Below are 14,689 nucleotides of genomic sequence, written 5' to 3'. Positions count from 1 at the left end.
CTTTTCCTTCGGTTTCTTTCGAATCCACCCTCTTCACGGTCGAGTGGGCGCCCTCCCTTCCTCAGCCCGGGGGGGCGGGATTTAGTGACTGATTTCGTCGTCGGTCCCGCTTCGCTGCTCGTTGTTTCTGTAAATGTCAGCCATGTCATCATCCTGTGGCCCGGGTCATTTGACAGCACAAGATTCTGATGAGGATTTGGCTCTTGGACGAAGCTGTGCGTTGAACGGAAAAAAAGGCTGAGACGCCTCGCCGCTTTAAAGCACGTAGAACTTCCTCTTTGTCGACCCCACCGCCCCAGACGGGCCCCAGAGACCCCGGGGTGTCGGTCCAGGTTGACCCAGAGGTACCTTTCTCTCCACGCCCGATTAGACGGGGGCAGAAGGAGGCCTGGCTCTGAGGAGAAGGAGGCCGGTCAGAGCGCAGGTTGTGTCCCTGCGGCCAAAGGCGGGGGAAGGAAGAGAGGCAGAAGAGGTTCTAGGAGAGCTTTGCCCCGGGAAGCACACCAGGCGAGCTTCGACTTGGGCCGTCCGAGCGGTTGAGGAGCCTACGTCCCGTCGCGGGCATCCTGCGGCTTGGAATTGCTTCCTTGGTTCCCCGGCTGGTGAGATTGATGTTTGCCGGGGCCACCGGGGAATAGGGCCTGGTTCCCTCACGGATAGTCTGTGGGGGATGGTGGGGGCATTACATAAGGAAAATGGCCCGATTATCTCATTCTCCTACTTCAAATAGAGATGTACGGTGAATAAACACATTCCCCCGACCCTCCTCCACACCCTCCCTCAGTGCTGCCTATTTATGAGCCCCAACAAAATATTATCATAAGGCTTGTGAGCCTTCTTTCATCATCTCCCTCTCCCTTTGATCCTCTCACGCCCTCGTTTCTCCTGCCTCCCCACTTTCCCCGATCAGCCATCCGTGGGGTTCCTCTCCCCGAGCACCTGGTTCCCTCTTCCCCGCTGGCCCCGGCAATGTCTTTTTTTTTGTTTTGTTTTTAACAATACTTGTTAAGTGCTTACTGTGTGCCAGACACTATACTAAACACTTGGTGGCTGCAAGATAAGCAGGCTGGACACAGTCCCTGTCCCACATGGGGCCTTACAGTCTGAGGAGGATTCAATGCCCATTTGCCAGATGAGGTGACCGAGCAGGGAAGTGACTTGTCCAGGGTCACACGGCAGGCAAGCGGCGGGGCCGGGATTAGGACTCCCAGGCCTGGGCTCTTTCCGGTGGAGCGCATGTTGCCCGAAAGGCGCACGAGCATTTTGCCCGTGGACTCCTCCGGGGGAGCGCCTAGAGGAAAATCCGTTCTTTTCTCCATAGTTGTTTCCCCCGCCTTGGTCTGGCGTTCCTCCCTTCCGCCAGGACGGCTGGGATTATTCCCTCGGATTCGGAATCCAACCCCCAGTCGGGCTGGGGGATTTACCCCCGCCGGATTTGCAGCGGGGGATGCCGAAGGGGGCAGGCCATAAGCGTTTCATTTTAATGAGCCCTATTGACCCGCTGGTCTGACCTTGGGGGTGAAGACTCATCCTGGCTGGAATCTAATCTTGGCCGCGTCCCGTCGCCCTCGGATTTTTATCGATAAATTGGGGGACGACGGGAGCGTCTGGCCCGATGCGTTCGCCTTGCAGCCGATCAGATTAGGCCTCAGCGTGACGGTCAGCATGGCAGAGTGAGAAGCAGCCTGGCGTAGCGGAGAGAGCCCGGGCCTCAGAGTCAGAAGGTCGTGAGTTCTCATCCCGCCTCCGCCACTTGTCTGCCGTGTGGCCTTGAGCAAGTCACTTCACTTCCGTGGGCCTCAGTTCCCTCTCCTGGAAAACGGGGATTGAAACGGCGAGCCCCAGGCGGGACGGGGCCTGTGTCCAACGCGATCTGCCCGTAGCCACCCTGGCGCTTAGTACGGCTCCCGGCACCTAGTGAGGGCTCAACAGATACCATCGTCATTATTGTTATTATTCACGCGAAGGCATTTATTGAGCCCTTATTATGTGCAGAGCGCAGAGCTAAGCTCTTGGGGGAGTACAGTACACCGGAGCTGGCCGGCTACGTTCCGACTCTGGTCTCGATGAGTCTGAGCCAGGAGGTGAGGGATCTTTAGAAGACAGGGAGGAGTCGGAAATTCCGTTCTAGCCCTCCGACCTCTTCTGCGGCCCTAGAGAACCTCTGCCTTTAATGCCGCCGTCATTCCGGGGGGACTAGTTAACGGTAATATTTGTTACCGCTCACTATGTGCCGACCACTCTGGGAAGTGCCCCAGAATTTAGCACAGTGCTTGTGTAACGGGTGCCTCGGTTATGATTTCCAGGCGGACCCAGGCCGAGGAGGGAGACCAGGCCTCGAAGCCCCAGTTTCCAGGTGAGGAAACTGAGGCCCAGCGAAGTTGAGTGACTCGCCCAAGCAGGCAAGGGGCAGAGCCAGGAATGGCGTCCACGTCCCCTGCCTCCTGGGCCCGTGTCCCTTCCGTTAAACCACGCCGCATCCCAAGTAAGGGTTTTATGTGGGAGGCAGCATTAGCAGAACTTGCTGGGTAGCATGATATCGGATTGTAGGAGAAATATCATTAAAACATGTCGCTTGATGCCAAAATAATGGTCGACTGTGAGATCTCCTCTTCCTCTTTTCCTCCTCGACAAAACCCATTCTGGTTTCCGCCCCGCGCTCAACCCCTCCCCGTCTCCCAAAGCTCCTGGGGCCGCCGGACGTGACATTAAAGAACCGGTCTTAGGATGTGGTCTTGTTACAGGGAGCTCTAGGGAACGAAACGCCAAGCGCGGCTCGGTGGCAAGATCCCGGGCTCGGCAGTCAGAGGACGTGGGTTCTGATCCCGGCTCCGCCGCTTGTCTGCTGCCTGATCTTGGGCAAGCCCCTTAACTTCTCTCCGCCTCAGTTCCCTCATCTGGAAAATGGGGATTAAGACCGTGAACCCCACGCGGGACAACCTGATTACCCTGTATCTACCCCAGTGCTTAGAGCTGTGCTCGGCACATAGTAAATACTTAACCAATACCTTTATTATTGTTATTATTGCTAGTATTGGTAGGGAACCTTTCCTGCCTCTGTCGCTGTTCCCAAGGAAGCATTTGGAGCAAGGGGAAAGTGACAGAAACTACATGGGGTTGGCAGTGAGTTAGCCAGTGTTCTCCTGTGGGTCTTGGCCTTTTTTTTTCCTCCCTTCCTCCTCCTTCCTTCTTCTCTCACACACACATCCCTCCTTCCCTAAACACACATGCAAACACACAACAGGGTATCCAAGAAGCTGTGGAAGAAGCCTCCTCTCCCAACTCCCTTCTGCCTCATTCCCACCTCCTGTGGAAATAATAACAGTCATAACAATAGTGGTGTTTAAGTGCTTACACTGCATTGGGGTAGAGACAAGATAATCTGGTCAGACCCAGTCCCTGTCCCACAAGGGCCTCACCGTCTAAGTAGGAGGGAGCATGAGTTAATCCCCCAGTTTTCACAGGCGGCAAATGAGGCGCAGAGCAGTGAAGTGTCCTGCCCAAGGTCACACAGCAGACAAGTGGCAGGGCCGGGATCAGAACCCAGGTCGTCCAACCGCCGGGCCCGGGCTCTTTCCACGGAGGCCACCCCCCTGCTTTAGCGTCCTACTCCGTTGGTGTAGAGAGATGGATTTAGAACCACGCTTACCCTAGACCTTAGGTTTATGTTCTCCACAGTGCCCCGCACCCCCCAGTCATCTCCAAACCCTGGCCTTTTGAGAACTGTGGCGTGCCTGGCCTGTGACCTCCAGAATTGGCGAATCCTATCTGGATTGTGTATTCCTGGGTGTCACTGTAGGAGAGAGACAGAGACAGAGAGAAAAGGAGAAAGAGAGAGGGAATGTATGTAGAGGTCGAGTATATTCCCCCTTGGCAATTTGTAATATTTGGGTGGTTCTCTCCAGGGAAGGAATAATATTTGCCCACTTCCTACTGAACCGGGCAGATTTAAGACATGCATAATATCTGCCCACTTTGCATTGAATCGGGCGGATTTCTATTTTTCCTCCAAATTGGAGCCCCTTACCGATGTAAGAAATGCAAAGGTTTGGGGTTGGATTTTCCCGCATCCTGTTCTAGTTTTGGAAGGCCTTAGGCAGCACCGAGAGCGACGCGATGCAGAAAGTGAACGTGCAGGGGAGAAAACTAAGGCTGCGTTCTGAAATCCAGTTTGAGCAGCCTGGGATCTGGGGGCTGGAGGGTGGTGGGACTCCTGGAGCCCTTTGACTTGAGTTAAATTATGATTTGGTCTCATGGTAGTGCAAAATGAGCTGTAATAGTAATATGACATATGATAATATAATAATTACAGTAATATAATAATAGTGTTTTTAAGCGCTCACTATGTGCCGAGCACTGTACTGAGTGCTGCGGCAGGTAGAAGATAATCAGGCCCCACGTGGGGCTCACAGTCTGAGTAGGAGGGAGAAGAGGTATCGAGTCCCCGTTTTGGAGATGTGGGAACTGAGGCTAAGATAAAGTGAAGTGACTTGCCCAAAATCACACAGCCGACAAGTGGAGCGGGAATTAGAACCCAGGTCCTCCGATTCCCAGGCCCGCGGTCTTTTCGCCAGGCCACGCTGCTTCTCTGACGAAGCTCTGAAACCTGTGAATCTGTGAAACGTGATTTGGTCTCTGCCATCGTCGGCGACAGTAAAAAGCGTTACTCTTGGCGTCACGGAAGGAAGTACGTCCTTGTAGAGCTCCGTGACTTATCTGCAAGTGACCCCAGAAAAGCTCTCGGAGTTCATTCATTCATTGTCGTATTTATTGAGCGCTTACTGCGTGCGGAGCGCTGCCTTCGGTTCATAGAGTCCATTTTATGTAAGACAGCGCTCAACTCGCTCCTACACGGCGCTGGTTGTCATGGAAACCCCCTTCCCCCTCAGGCCCCGAGCCCCACGTGGTGCGGGAACCGTGTCCGACCTGTTTATCCCGCATCTCCCCCCGGCGCTTAGTGCTTGGCACAGGGTTAACCGCTAAACAGCTACAACTCTCGTTATTATTAGTTAATTATAATGCAGCCTAGTGCATTAAACTTTTCACTTGGGATGGTAATCCCGGTCTGACATCAGCAGCCGTGTGACGTGCCCCGAATAATTTCAGGGGAAAGCCAACTCTGGGAAGCGGACTCTAAGCTCTTGGGGGGCAGGGCTCGCGTTTACCAACTCTGTTACGTCGTCCTCTCCCAGGCATTCGGCACAGTGCTCTGCCCACAGTAAAAAAATCAGTGCCACCGGTCGATTGACGCTACCGCCGTCCCAGCGCATGTCATCGGTATAAGTACTGGCATTTGAAGGAAGCGTTTCCCACGCGAAGCCATGGGCCTCTGCCCCTTCCGAAGCTTCCTTGAAAGCTCCCCTTCTCCAGGAGGCATCCCCCAAGTAATCACCCTGCCCTGCTCGTGGCAACCCATCAGCCTCCCTTGCCAGTCGAAGGCAGATGTGTGTCTTTCTTGCTCTTGACGCTTCCTCTTCCGGTCCGTCGGCTCCCTGAGGGCAGTCACTTCCCAAGAGCTTGGGACGGTGTTCACCGATTGTCGTCGTTTCTGCGCGCTTACTGTGTGCGGAGCGCTTGGGAGAGTTCGGTACAGACCTAGACACAGTCCCTGCCCCCGAGTGCCTGGCACAGTGTTCTGCAGACAGTCCCGATCCTGAAGGGTCAAGCAAGGAGATACTTTCTTCGCACGCCTGCTGAAAAACAGCGATTTCTTTTGTTTGTGTGTGTTTTATGTTTTTTTTTTAATCCGGCCTTTGCAGTTAAAGTACTGCTCGATCCATTAGTGAGCCAGATCCTCGTTAATGAACGGATTATTTTAATCGCCGGGTAATTAAGCACGTTTTAACTTGCTCACAAAGAACCGACTACTAGAATATCGCATCCCGTCCTCGGACGCCGTGGCAAGCGCGCATTATGCCTTGTAGAATTTAAAAACAAAAGTTGCAGGACTGGGAGAGAGTAAGCCCATCAGCTCTTTCAACTGAAAAAAGATAAAAATCCACATACTCAGGAAAGAAAGGTAAGTTGGTATTCCTGAGAGATTTTAAATAGCAGTAGTCCCTGGGGGATGGGGGTGAGGGGTGGAAGTTCCTTCATCGGGGAAGTTCTCGGGGAATTGAAATTGGCCCACAGTTGCCCTGCCCCAACTTTTGGAGCTGGACAGCCAGCCAGAATGAGGCTTTCCCACCCCTTCACTCCACAGAACTGCCCTCTCAGAGGTCACCAGCAATGTCCTTCTTGCCACATCTGATGGCTTCTCTACTCCACCTCCTCGACCTCTCAGCTGCCTTCGACATTGTCGATCACCCCCTTCTCCGGGAAACGTCATCCGACCCAGGCGTCACTGACACTGCCCTTTCCGGGTGGTTCTCCTCTCTCTCGGGCCGCTCATTCTCAGCCCCCTTCACGGTCACCTCCTCTGCCTCCCACCCGAGGGGATCCCTCAAGGTTCAGTTCCGCGTCCTCTTCTATCCTCCGTCTGCACCCACTCCCGCGGAGAACTCCTTCGCTCTCGTGGCTTCAACTTTCGTCTCAGTGGAGGTGATGCCCAGATCGACCCCTCCAGCCCAGACCTCTCTCCTCTGCAGTTTCACGTTTCCTCCTTCCTTCGGGACATCCCTTGGAGGACCTGCCGACGCCTCAAACTTAACCCGTCCGAAAGAGAGTCTGTTTCCTTACCGCCCAGACCCCGTCCTTCACCTGTCTTTCCCGTCCTCGTTGACGCCACTCTCTTCCTTCTCCTATAAGCTCCTAACCTTGGCTTTTTCCGGAACTCATCTCTCTTGTTCAGTCCACACGTCCAGTCCGTCACCGATTCCTGTCGGGTCTGCCTTCACAGCTTCCACCTTTCCTTTCCATCCAAACTGCCTCTCTGCTGATCGGAGCACTTATCCTTAACTACTGTGTCATGTCTTCCCTGCCCCATGTCTCTGCCCATACCAGGCTCTACTTTGCTCTGTTGCCTGGATCATTTTTGTTAAAAAAAAAAAAACAACAAAAAACCACAAACTAAAAAAAATTCAGGATGTGTTTCCTCGCTCCTCAGAAGCCACCGGTGGTTGCCCGTTTCACCTCTGCAGCAAGCAGAAACTCTTCACCATCAGCTTTAAAGTACTCGATCACCTTGCCCCTCCTTGTACCTTACCTCGCCGAATTCCTATTGCAATCCAGCCTAATTCCCACCTCCTCACTCTACCTCGATCTCATCTGTCGTGCTGCCAGCCCCTGGCCTCCGTCCTTGCTCTGGCCTGTAATTCCCTCTCCTTTCACGTAAGACAGACCACCGCCCAACTCCTTCCCCCTACTTCCTCTCCCGTCCACGTTGTCCGTGCAGTCGGATCTTTACCCTCTAAGCGCTTTTTCTTCACCCCACCTCCAGTCCCCCGGCGCTTAGGAACGTCCTCGTAATTCATTATCATGTCCTCCCCCCCCCCCGTACGGTCCTTGCGGGCAGGGAATGTTTCTTCCAACTCGTTGGGCTGTACTCTCCCAGTCTCTTCCTTCAATGCTCCGCCCACGGTAAACGCTCAGTAAATATCATTGATGGATTGTTCGATACTTCGAGTAAATGGCGGGGCGTGAAGATTCTCAGTGGTTTTCACGTTTTTCTCCCGTTCCGTGGCCAGGTACGTTCTCGGAGAACCCTGAATTAAGGAAACGGGTATCGTGGTATCACACGTGAGCGGGGCCGCTTCTTTGTTTCTGACAGCGCACGGCATCCTGTCGATGCGACTGAGTGAAATCCGATTGGATTTATGGAGCGCAGAGCGCCGTCCGGATAGACTCACATCAGGAAAACATTACCCAAGTCTGCCTTGCTGGTCCATGAGGTGCAGTCACCCGATCGGGAGCTTATTATGTGCCAAAGATAGGTTCAAGATGATCGGACAGATAAGTAACATGATCTGCCAGCGGCGGAGAGGAGATTCTGCCGGTGGTGATGATGTTGGCAGTTCCCCTGGAGAATGACAATTGAGCCTTTGTCCTAAAACTCATCCTCGTAACAGCTGCGTGTGTCTCTAGTCGGTTCCGCCCTCGTGCCAGAGCGGGATGCCTGGAAGAGCCGTACGACCAAGGAAACCTGCACTCCAGTATCTCCTCTTTCTGCTGTCCCTGATGAGGAGAGAAGATGGCGAGGTGTCAGAGACAGGGAGCAGCAGCTCCTCTACCCTCCAGGCTTGTAGGGGCAGCCAACTCTGTCCTATCCCCCCCTCCCAGCCCCACAGCGCTTACGTCCGTATCCGTGATTTCTTTCTATTCGTGTCCGCCTCCCCCTCTGGACCGTGAGCCCGTTGCCGTAGTCTCCCAGGCACTGAGTACGGTGCTCTGGACACGGGAAATTCGACTGCATGAATGAGTGGAATTACTCTCCGAAGCTCTCCGCACATTCGATACCACCGTCGTTGACCGTACAGATAGTTTAGTCATAGTATGCTGCTTTATTTAGGGCTCGGCTGGGGCCCCCAAAGAAGATACAGTGGTCGTGCCTGACTTAACACCTCTATTTGGATGCAGTTTTGAGAAACCTGTAGGTAAAAGCACAAGAAGCAATTTGGGTCGCCTCTAAGTGCCACGGAAGGCCTCAGTCACGGGTTTCCGTGGGTTCAGAGGGTAGAGCCGGGTAGCCGTAGGCGGAGGCTCACGCGGAAACCGGCTGGCTGTTCTCTAGCGATCGTTGCGCGCAATGGAAACGCTGCACATCCTCCGAACTTTAGGCCGTGGCTTTGTGATAGTTGGCCCCTGTGTGAGAGTTGAACCCGTTGTCGTGCACTTTGCTGCTTTGAAGTGTGAATTACGCCTAAGGATGTTTGGAAAAATAGGCATTTGGAAGCGTAGGTCGATATACTTCCGACGGATCCGGGGGGACGTCGTATCGCGGAGCGTTAAGACTCGATGGCAGTGCTGCCGTCTCGATCACCGAAGCCAGCCTGCAGGGTTTGGTGCCAGAGCGGGTGGTGGAGATTGGCAGCCAGGAAAGACCAGAGTGAGAGGAGTCAGAGAGGAGAGGTCTGAGCCAGGGAGAGGAGGGCAGTTCACCTTGAGAGAGGAAGAACGGAAGGACTCAGAGAGAGGAGATGAAGAGGGCAGTTGTAATAATATTTATTTAGGGCGAAAGAATTCGCACGTGGGAATTAAACCCGGTCCCTGTGGAAGAGAGAGAAGAACTGGATTCAGAGACAAAGAAGAGGAGCCCGGCCAGGTGGAAAGAGCCCAGGCCCGGGACTCGGATCTGGGTTCAAATTCCAGCTGTGCCGCGGGCCTGCTGGGTGATCTTGGGCAATTGGTTTCACTTCTCTGGGCGTTAGCTCCCTCTTCTTCTCCCCCCCCCCCCTTAGATCCTGACCCCTGTATGGAACAGGGTGAGTCCCATCCGATTATCTGGTGTCTACCCCGGTGTTTGGCCCTTAGTAAGTGCTAAACAAATAGCACGGTTAATAAAAGGGATTGGAAATGAGACGGATCGTTGTTCTCGTTATTATTTTTGTTGTATTTATTAAGCGCTTGCTGTGCGTCCTGAGCACTGGGGTAGATAGAAGGTAATCAGGTTGGACCCTCTCCAATCCACACGGGGCTCAGGGTCGAAAGAGGAGGCTGCTGATAAAGGACACTCAGATGAGGGAAGAGGAAGAGGGACAGCGAGAAATCAGGACAACTGATGGAAGCACATAAGCCCTAAAATCCCAGGAAGACAAGGTTTAGATCGGTTTATTACGTGAAATATTTATATATATTTTTTCCTCTCCTTTTTCTAGGTTTTGGTCGGAAAGACGTAGTGGAGTATCTGCTTCAGAATGGCGCCAACGTCCATGCCCATGACGATGGCGGTCTCATCCCTCTCCACAACGCCTGCTCTTTCGGTCACGCCGAAGTCGTCAATCTCCTCTTACACCACGGGGCAGATCCTAACGCCCGGGACAACTGGAATTACACTCCTCTCCACGAAGCGGCCATCAAGGGGAAAATCGACGTTTGCATAGGTGATTGTCCTTGCGCAGTCTTCCCCCAGCGGCCTCTGGTTAAGTCCCGAGTTCCTCTGTCGATGACCGCGTTTTGTCAGAGCCGATTTTAGGTACCACACGGTGCCAGGAAATGGAAGACTTGGGATTCGGCTCACCATCCGGTCCTCCTTAAAGGGCTAGGTAAAGGTAGATCGGGGGACATAAATGGCAGGGAGAGCGTCGGGTCACGGGGAACCAAAATCGGGGCCTTAAAGGAGCTCATGAGGCGAGGGTCCCGGGGCAGAGCAGGGGGAGACCCCTGCCTCTTCGCCCGGCGTAGGGGGACCTGTCGACGTGGTCCTTCCTCATCCGTGCTCTGTAGATGCTTCCCAGGCGGGCGCCTTTCGAGGAGCGCAACGAAGCCGCGGGAGAGCTCCGTGCTCACGTTTGCGCGTCTCTTTTGTCGCCGGTCCCCCGGCGGTGAGCCGTCTTCCTCTACGGGCGTCCCACTCCGCCCTGGAGATTGGGCCAAGGCAGTCAATTTAACAAGACCCGCCCCCGTCCTCTTCCACCGCAGGTATCAGCGGCGACACAGGCTGTCGACCTTCCTTCGGCCCAGGGGATTCGGACCGACCGTGGGAAGCCGCCCTTCTGGAGCTAGGCTTCCCAGAAGGAATATAGTTCGGCATTCTAACCCGACAACAGGAAAGCACGGTACCAGGCTTTCTTTCTGGCGGGAGAGAAAATGAGATCCTGGCCAAATTCCCACTCTCATTCTTGCGCCGTACCTCCCCGCTGCTCCGTCCTTAAGCTCTAGCCGTGTGAATAACAAGCTGACGTCAGGTCTGGGGAAGGGGTTGTAAGAACGTGCCGGGGAGTAGCCCCGTGGCCTTCATGTTGGAGACCCAGGTCGCCCGGGGGCCTCATTAGGGCGGTACCCTTGATTTGTACATTCCGAGCGCTTAGTACAGTGCTCTGCACGTAGTAAGCGCTCAATAAATACTATTGAATGAATGAATGAAACGGGAAGATGTATTGCCGAAGGTCAGATGACCAGGTCTCCCCGCCAACAAATCGAATCCCGGCTCCGCCGCTCGCCTGCCGTGCGTCCTCGAGCTGGTCACTTCACTTCTCCGTGCTTCGGTTTCCTCAGTTATCAACGTGGGGTTTTAATACCCGTCCTCCACCTCAGACGGTGAGCCCCGCGCGGGACACCGACCGTATCCGGCCTCGTCGACTCGGATCCACCTCGGCGCTTAGAACGGCGCCTGGCGCGTAGTAAGCGCTTACCGAGGGCCGTTAAAAGAGGAAAAAACCCGGTTTTGTCTCGTAGTGCTCTTGCAGCACGGCGCAGAACCGACCATCCGCAATACAGACGGGAGGACAGCTCTGGATCTGGCAGATCCCTCTGCCAAAGCGGTGCTGACCGGTAAGTCCTCGGGGGATTCTGTATTTCTGAATCGACGTGAGGAGAAGACACTCACGGATCGGTCAGTACTCTTCCCCCGCAGCTCAGAGTGACTTCTAAAACTTTAAAAAGCCCGTTGGCTGGACGGCTGTGCGTTGTGCATTTTCCAGCGGTCGGTCCGTGGTATTCATTGAATGACTGCCATGCTCAGAGCACTGTGCGGAGCACCTGGGAGGGCACGGTACAATATGTTTGTACAAGAGAGTTGGTAGACTCGATCCTTGCCCTCGAGGAGCTTCCAGTACCGCTTCCAGACAGGTACCGGTGGCTCAGTGGAAAGAGCACGGGCTTGGGACGTGGATCCTAATCCCGGCTCCGCCACCTGTCCGCTGTGTGACCTTGGGCAAGCCACTTCACTTCTCCGGGCCTAAGTGACCTCATCTGGAAAATGGGGATGAAGATTGGGAGCCCCACTTGGGACAACCTCGTATCCACCCCAGCGCTTAGAACAGTGCTCGGCATGTGGTGAGCACTTAACAGACGCCATCGTCATTACGCAGCGTGGCTCAGTGGAAAGAGTCCGGGCTTGGGAGTCCGAGGTCATGGGTTTGAATCCTGCTCTGCCACCTGTCAGCTCTGTGACTGTGGGCAAGTCACTTCACTTCTCTGGGCCTCAGTTACTTCATCTGAAATGGGGTTTAAGACTGGGAGCCTCACGTGGGACAACCTGATTCCCCTGCATCTCCCCCAGCGCTTAGAACAGTGCTCTGCACATAGTAAGTGCTTAACAAATACCAACATTATTGTTATTACTGTTATTACCAGGTTGGCAAGGAACACGTCTACTAACTCTGTTATACCGAACTCTCCAAAGCAGTTCATTCCATCGTAAATTCATTCAGTAGTATTTATTGAGCACTTACGATGTGCAGAGCACTGTACTAAGCGCTTGGAATGTACAAATCGGTAACAGAGACAGTCCCTGCCCTCTGACGGGCTTACGGTCTAATCGGGGGAGACGGACAGACAAGAACAATAGCAATAAATAGAGTCAAGGGGAAGAACATCTCATTAAAACAATAGCAAATAAATAGAATCAAGGTGATGTACAACTCATTAACAAAATAAAATCATATTTTACAGTAAAACAAAATAAAGTATATCAGTGGCGTTTACCGAGCAGCTCCCTGCACACAGTAAGCGCTCGATAAATATGGTCGGTAGAGGGGGAGACGGACGTTAAAATGTCAGAAGGGGAGATGGCAGGGTATGAGGATATGGCTCTGCGAGGTCGTTGGAAAGAACCGAGTCTCCTAAAATGGAAAAGACATCTAAGTGCCGCTGCCCTCCGAGGCCCTGAGGATCATCAGAGCGTGATTCCTACCCGGAGAACTTCGGTGACCGCCTGGGCCGTTTTTAACGCTAGCCTGTTGGTCAGAGTTGCAGAGAGTCAGGATCCTGCCGGGCATTCCCGACCGTTTGGAGCTGGGCTACAGAAGAGGTACAGTTGAAGATAACAGAAACCGGTAGTGGCGGCGACATTTTTTGGGGTACCCATTTGGAAAGAACAAAATAAAAGAAGTGACATCATAATAACTGTGGCATTTGAGTGGTCACTCTGTGCCGAGCACCGGGGGCACTGAGCCCCGGGGCGGATCGGGTTGGGCGCGGTCCCTGTCCGAAAGGGGCTCACGGGCTCAGTCCCTGTTTTACAGATGAGGAAACTGAGGCCCAGAGGAGTGAAGTGACTTGCCCAAGGTCACACAGCAGACAGGTGGCGGAACCGGGATTAGAACCCCTCACCTTCTGACCGAGGCCCATGCTCTGTTTAACACATAAATAAAGATTTCCTGCTTCCCTTCGGACTTCTGATGTCAGTGCTCCCGACACTTCAACACTGTAATAATAAGTATTTTTAAGGAGTTTTCAAAAGGCCTTTTAAAAATACGTGTGTGTAGAGGGAGGGAAAAAAAGAAAGTCAAGATACTAATAAGAGTTCTCTTTGGGCTATTTCAAAGGCAATTCGTTGTGGGAGCATTTGACAATTTTTGCCTTTGTCAGAGATGAGCTTCTCCTCAAAGAGATAACGATTTCTGTTCATTTCCAGGTGAATATAAAAAAGATGAACTCTTGGAAAGCGCAAGGTAGGTTACTTTACCCGAGTAAGTCCACGGAAAATGTAGCCGGGAGCACTGTTAGACTCGTCTTGGGAGACAGCAGTAGCAATCTAAGCCAAAGGAGAGATGTCTGTCCTTTCCTCGCATTCCCCGGGCTGCCCTGGGGTCAAGTTTTGCCGGCATTTATATAAACCTCTGAAGAAATTTGTGTTCTAGGAGCGGCAATGAGGACAAAATGATGGCCCTGCTTACACCCCTCAACGTCAACTGTCACGCAAGCGATGGCCGAAAGGTATCTCCTGTCAAATGGTGAATCGGATTGGCCCCTTTTTCGTGATAGCGACGGTATTTAAGCGCTTGCTATGTGCCAAGCACTGTTCTAAGCGCGCTTTGGGGATGACCAGATCTGACGATCAGTCTAAAAATGGAAGTTTTTGAGGAAAGCATACTTTTCTCTGACGCCCCCCCCCAACCCCCCCCCCCGAGTGCATTCTAAACCTGGGTACGACGGTCTTAAAGTTTTGCGTAAAGTTATTTTCAGAGAGCAAACAAGTGATAGTAAGGCTTTCAGCTTACTCTGTTTGCTTTTTATTGGGCCTCGGGGCTTAGTGAAATTATCTGACGCAGCTACTGGTGGAGACTGTCCATGTTTTCCCGAATATGCTCCTTTTAACAGGACCCAGTAACTGCAGCTTCACGCGCTCTGTTAGACGTAGAGTCCGTGACCGTGTTTATTCAAGGACCGTTACCATCGGCCCCTCGTTTTGGCTCACAGTTGTGTGATCTCCCTTTCAGTCAACTCCGTTACACCTCGCAGCGGGTTACAACCGAGTGAAAATAGTGCAACTCTTGCTACGGCACGGTGCCGACGTACACGCCAAAGACAAGGGGTGAGATGAACGTGATCTGGTTTGCCGAATTTCAGGACCGGAAGCCGAGCCACACGGACGAACGCGAGGGCACCGCGTGTGATAATGATGATGATAACGGTCGCGATATAGGTCGAGACCTTTTTATGTGCCGAGCACCGTACTGAGCCCTGAGGGAGATGGTTGTCAGCCGGTCCCGTCCCGCACGGGGCTCGTAATCTAAGGAGGAGGCGAGCAGCGAGGAAGCGATTCAGTCCGCCGGGTCTTCCGGCAGCCGGTCTCCTCCCTTTCTCACAGCCCCGTTCCCAGATACGTTTACCCGGCGGCTACGGGGCTGGCGAGGGAGGAAGATGGGGC

At 53.4% G+C, this 14,689-nt stretch overlaps 1 protein-coding gene across 3 annotated transcripts in view; it reads left to right on the top strand.

Moving 5' to 3' along the window:
- TNKS2 (tankyrase 2) overlaps window positions 1–14,689 on the top strand; it is a 60,436-nt gene that overhangs the window by 14,515 nt on the left and 31,232 nt on the right. For all 3 annotated transcript variants that reach the window (XM_029059991.1, XM_029059992.1, XM_029059990.1), the window contains exons 2-6: window positions 9,753–9,977; window positions 11,272–11,367; window positions 13,454–13,490; window positions 13,680–13,755; window positions 14,259–14,353. In XM_029059991.1, the coding sequence (XP_028915824.1) occupies window positions 9,753–9,977; window positions 11,272–11,367; window positions 13,454–13,490; window positions 13,680–13,755; window positions 14,259–14,353 (529 nt within the window). The remainder of the gene's footprint in view (window positions 1–9,752; window positions 9,978–11,271; window positions 11,368–13,453; window positions 13,491–13,679; window positions 13,756–14,258; window positions 14,354–14,689) is intronic.

Source organism: Ornithorhynchus anatinus, chromosome 3 (genome assembly GCF_004115215.2).
Source record: "Ornithorhynchus anatinus isolate Pmale09 chromosome 3, mOrnAna1.pri.v4, whole genome shotgun sequence".
Taxonomy (NCBI): Eukaryota; Metazoa; Chordata; class Mammalia; order Monotremata; family Ornithorhynchidae; genus Ornithorhynchus; species Ornithorhynchus anatinus.
This window is presented reverse-complemented; position numbering and strand designations above follow the sequence as displayed.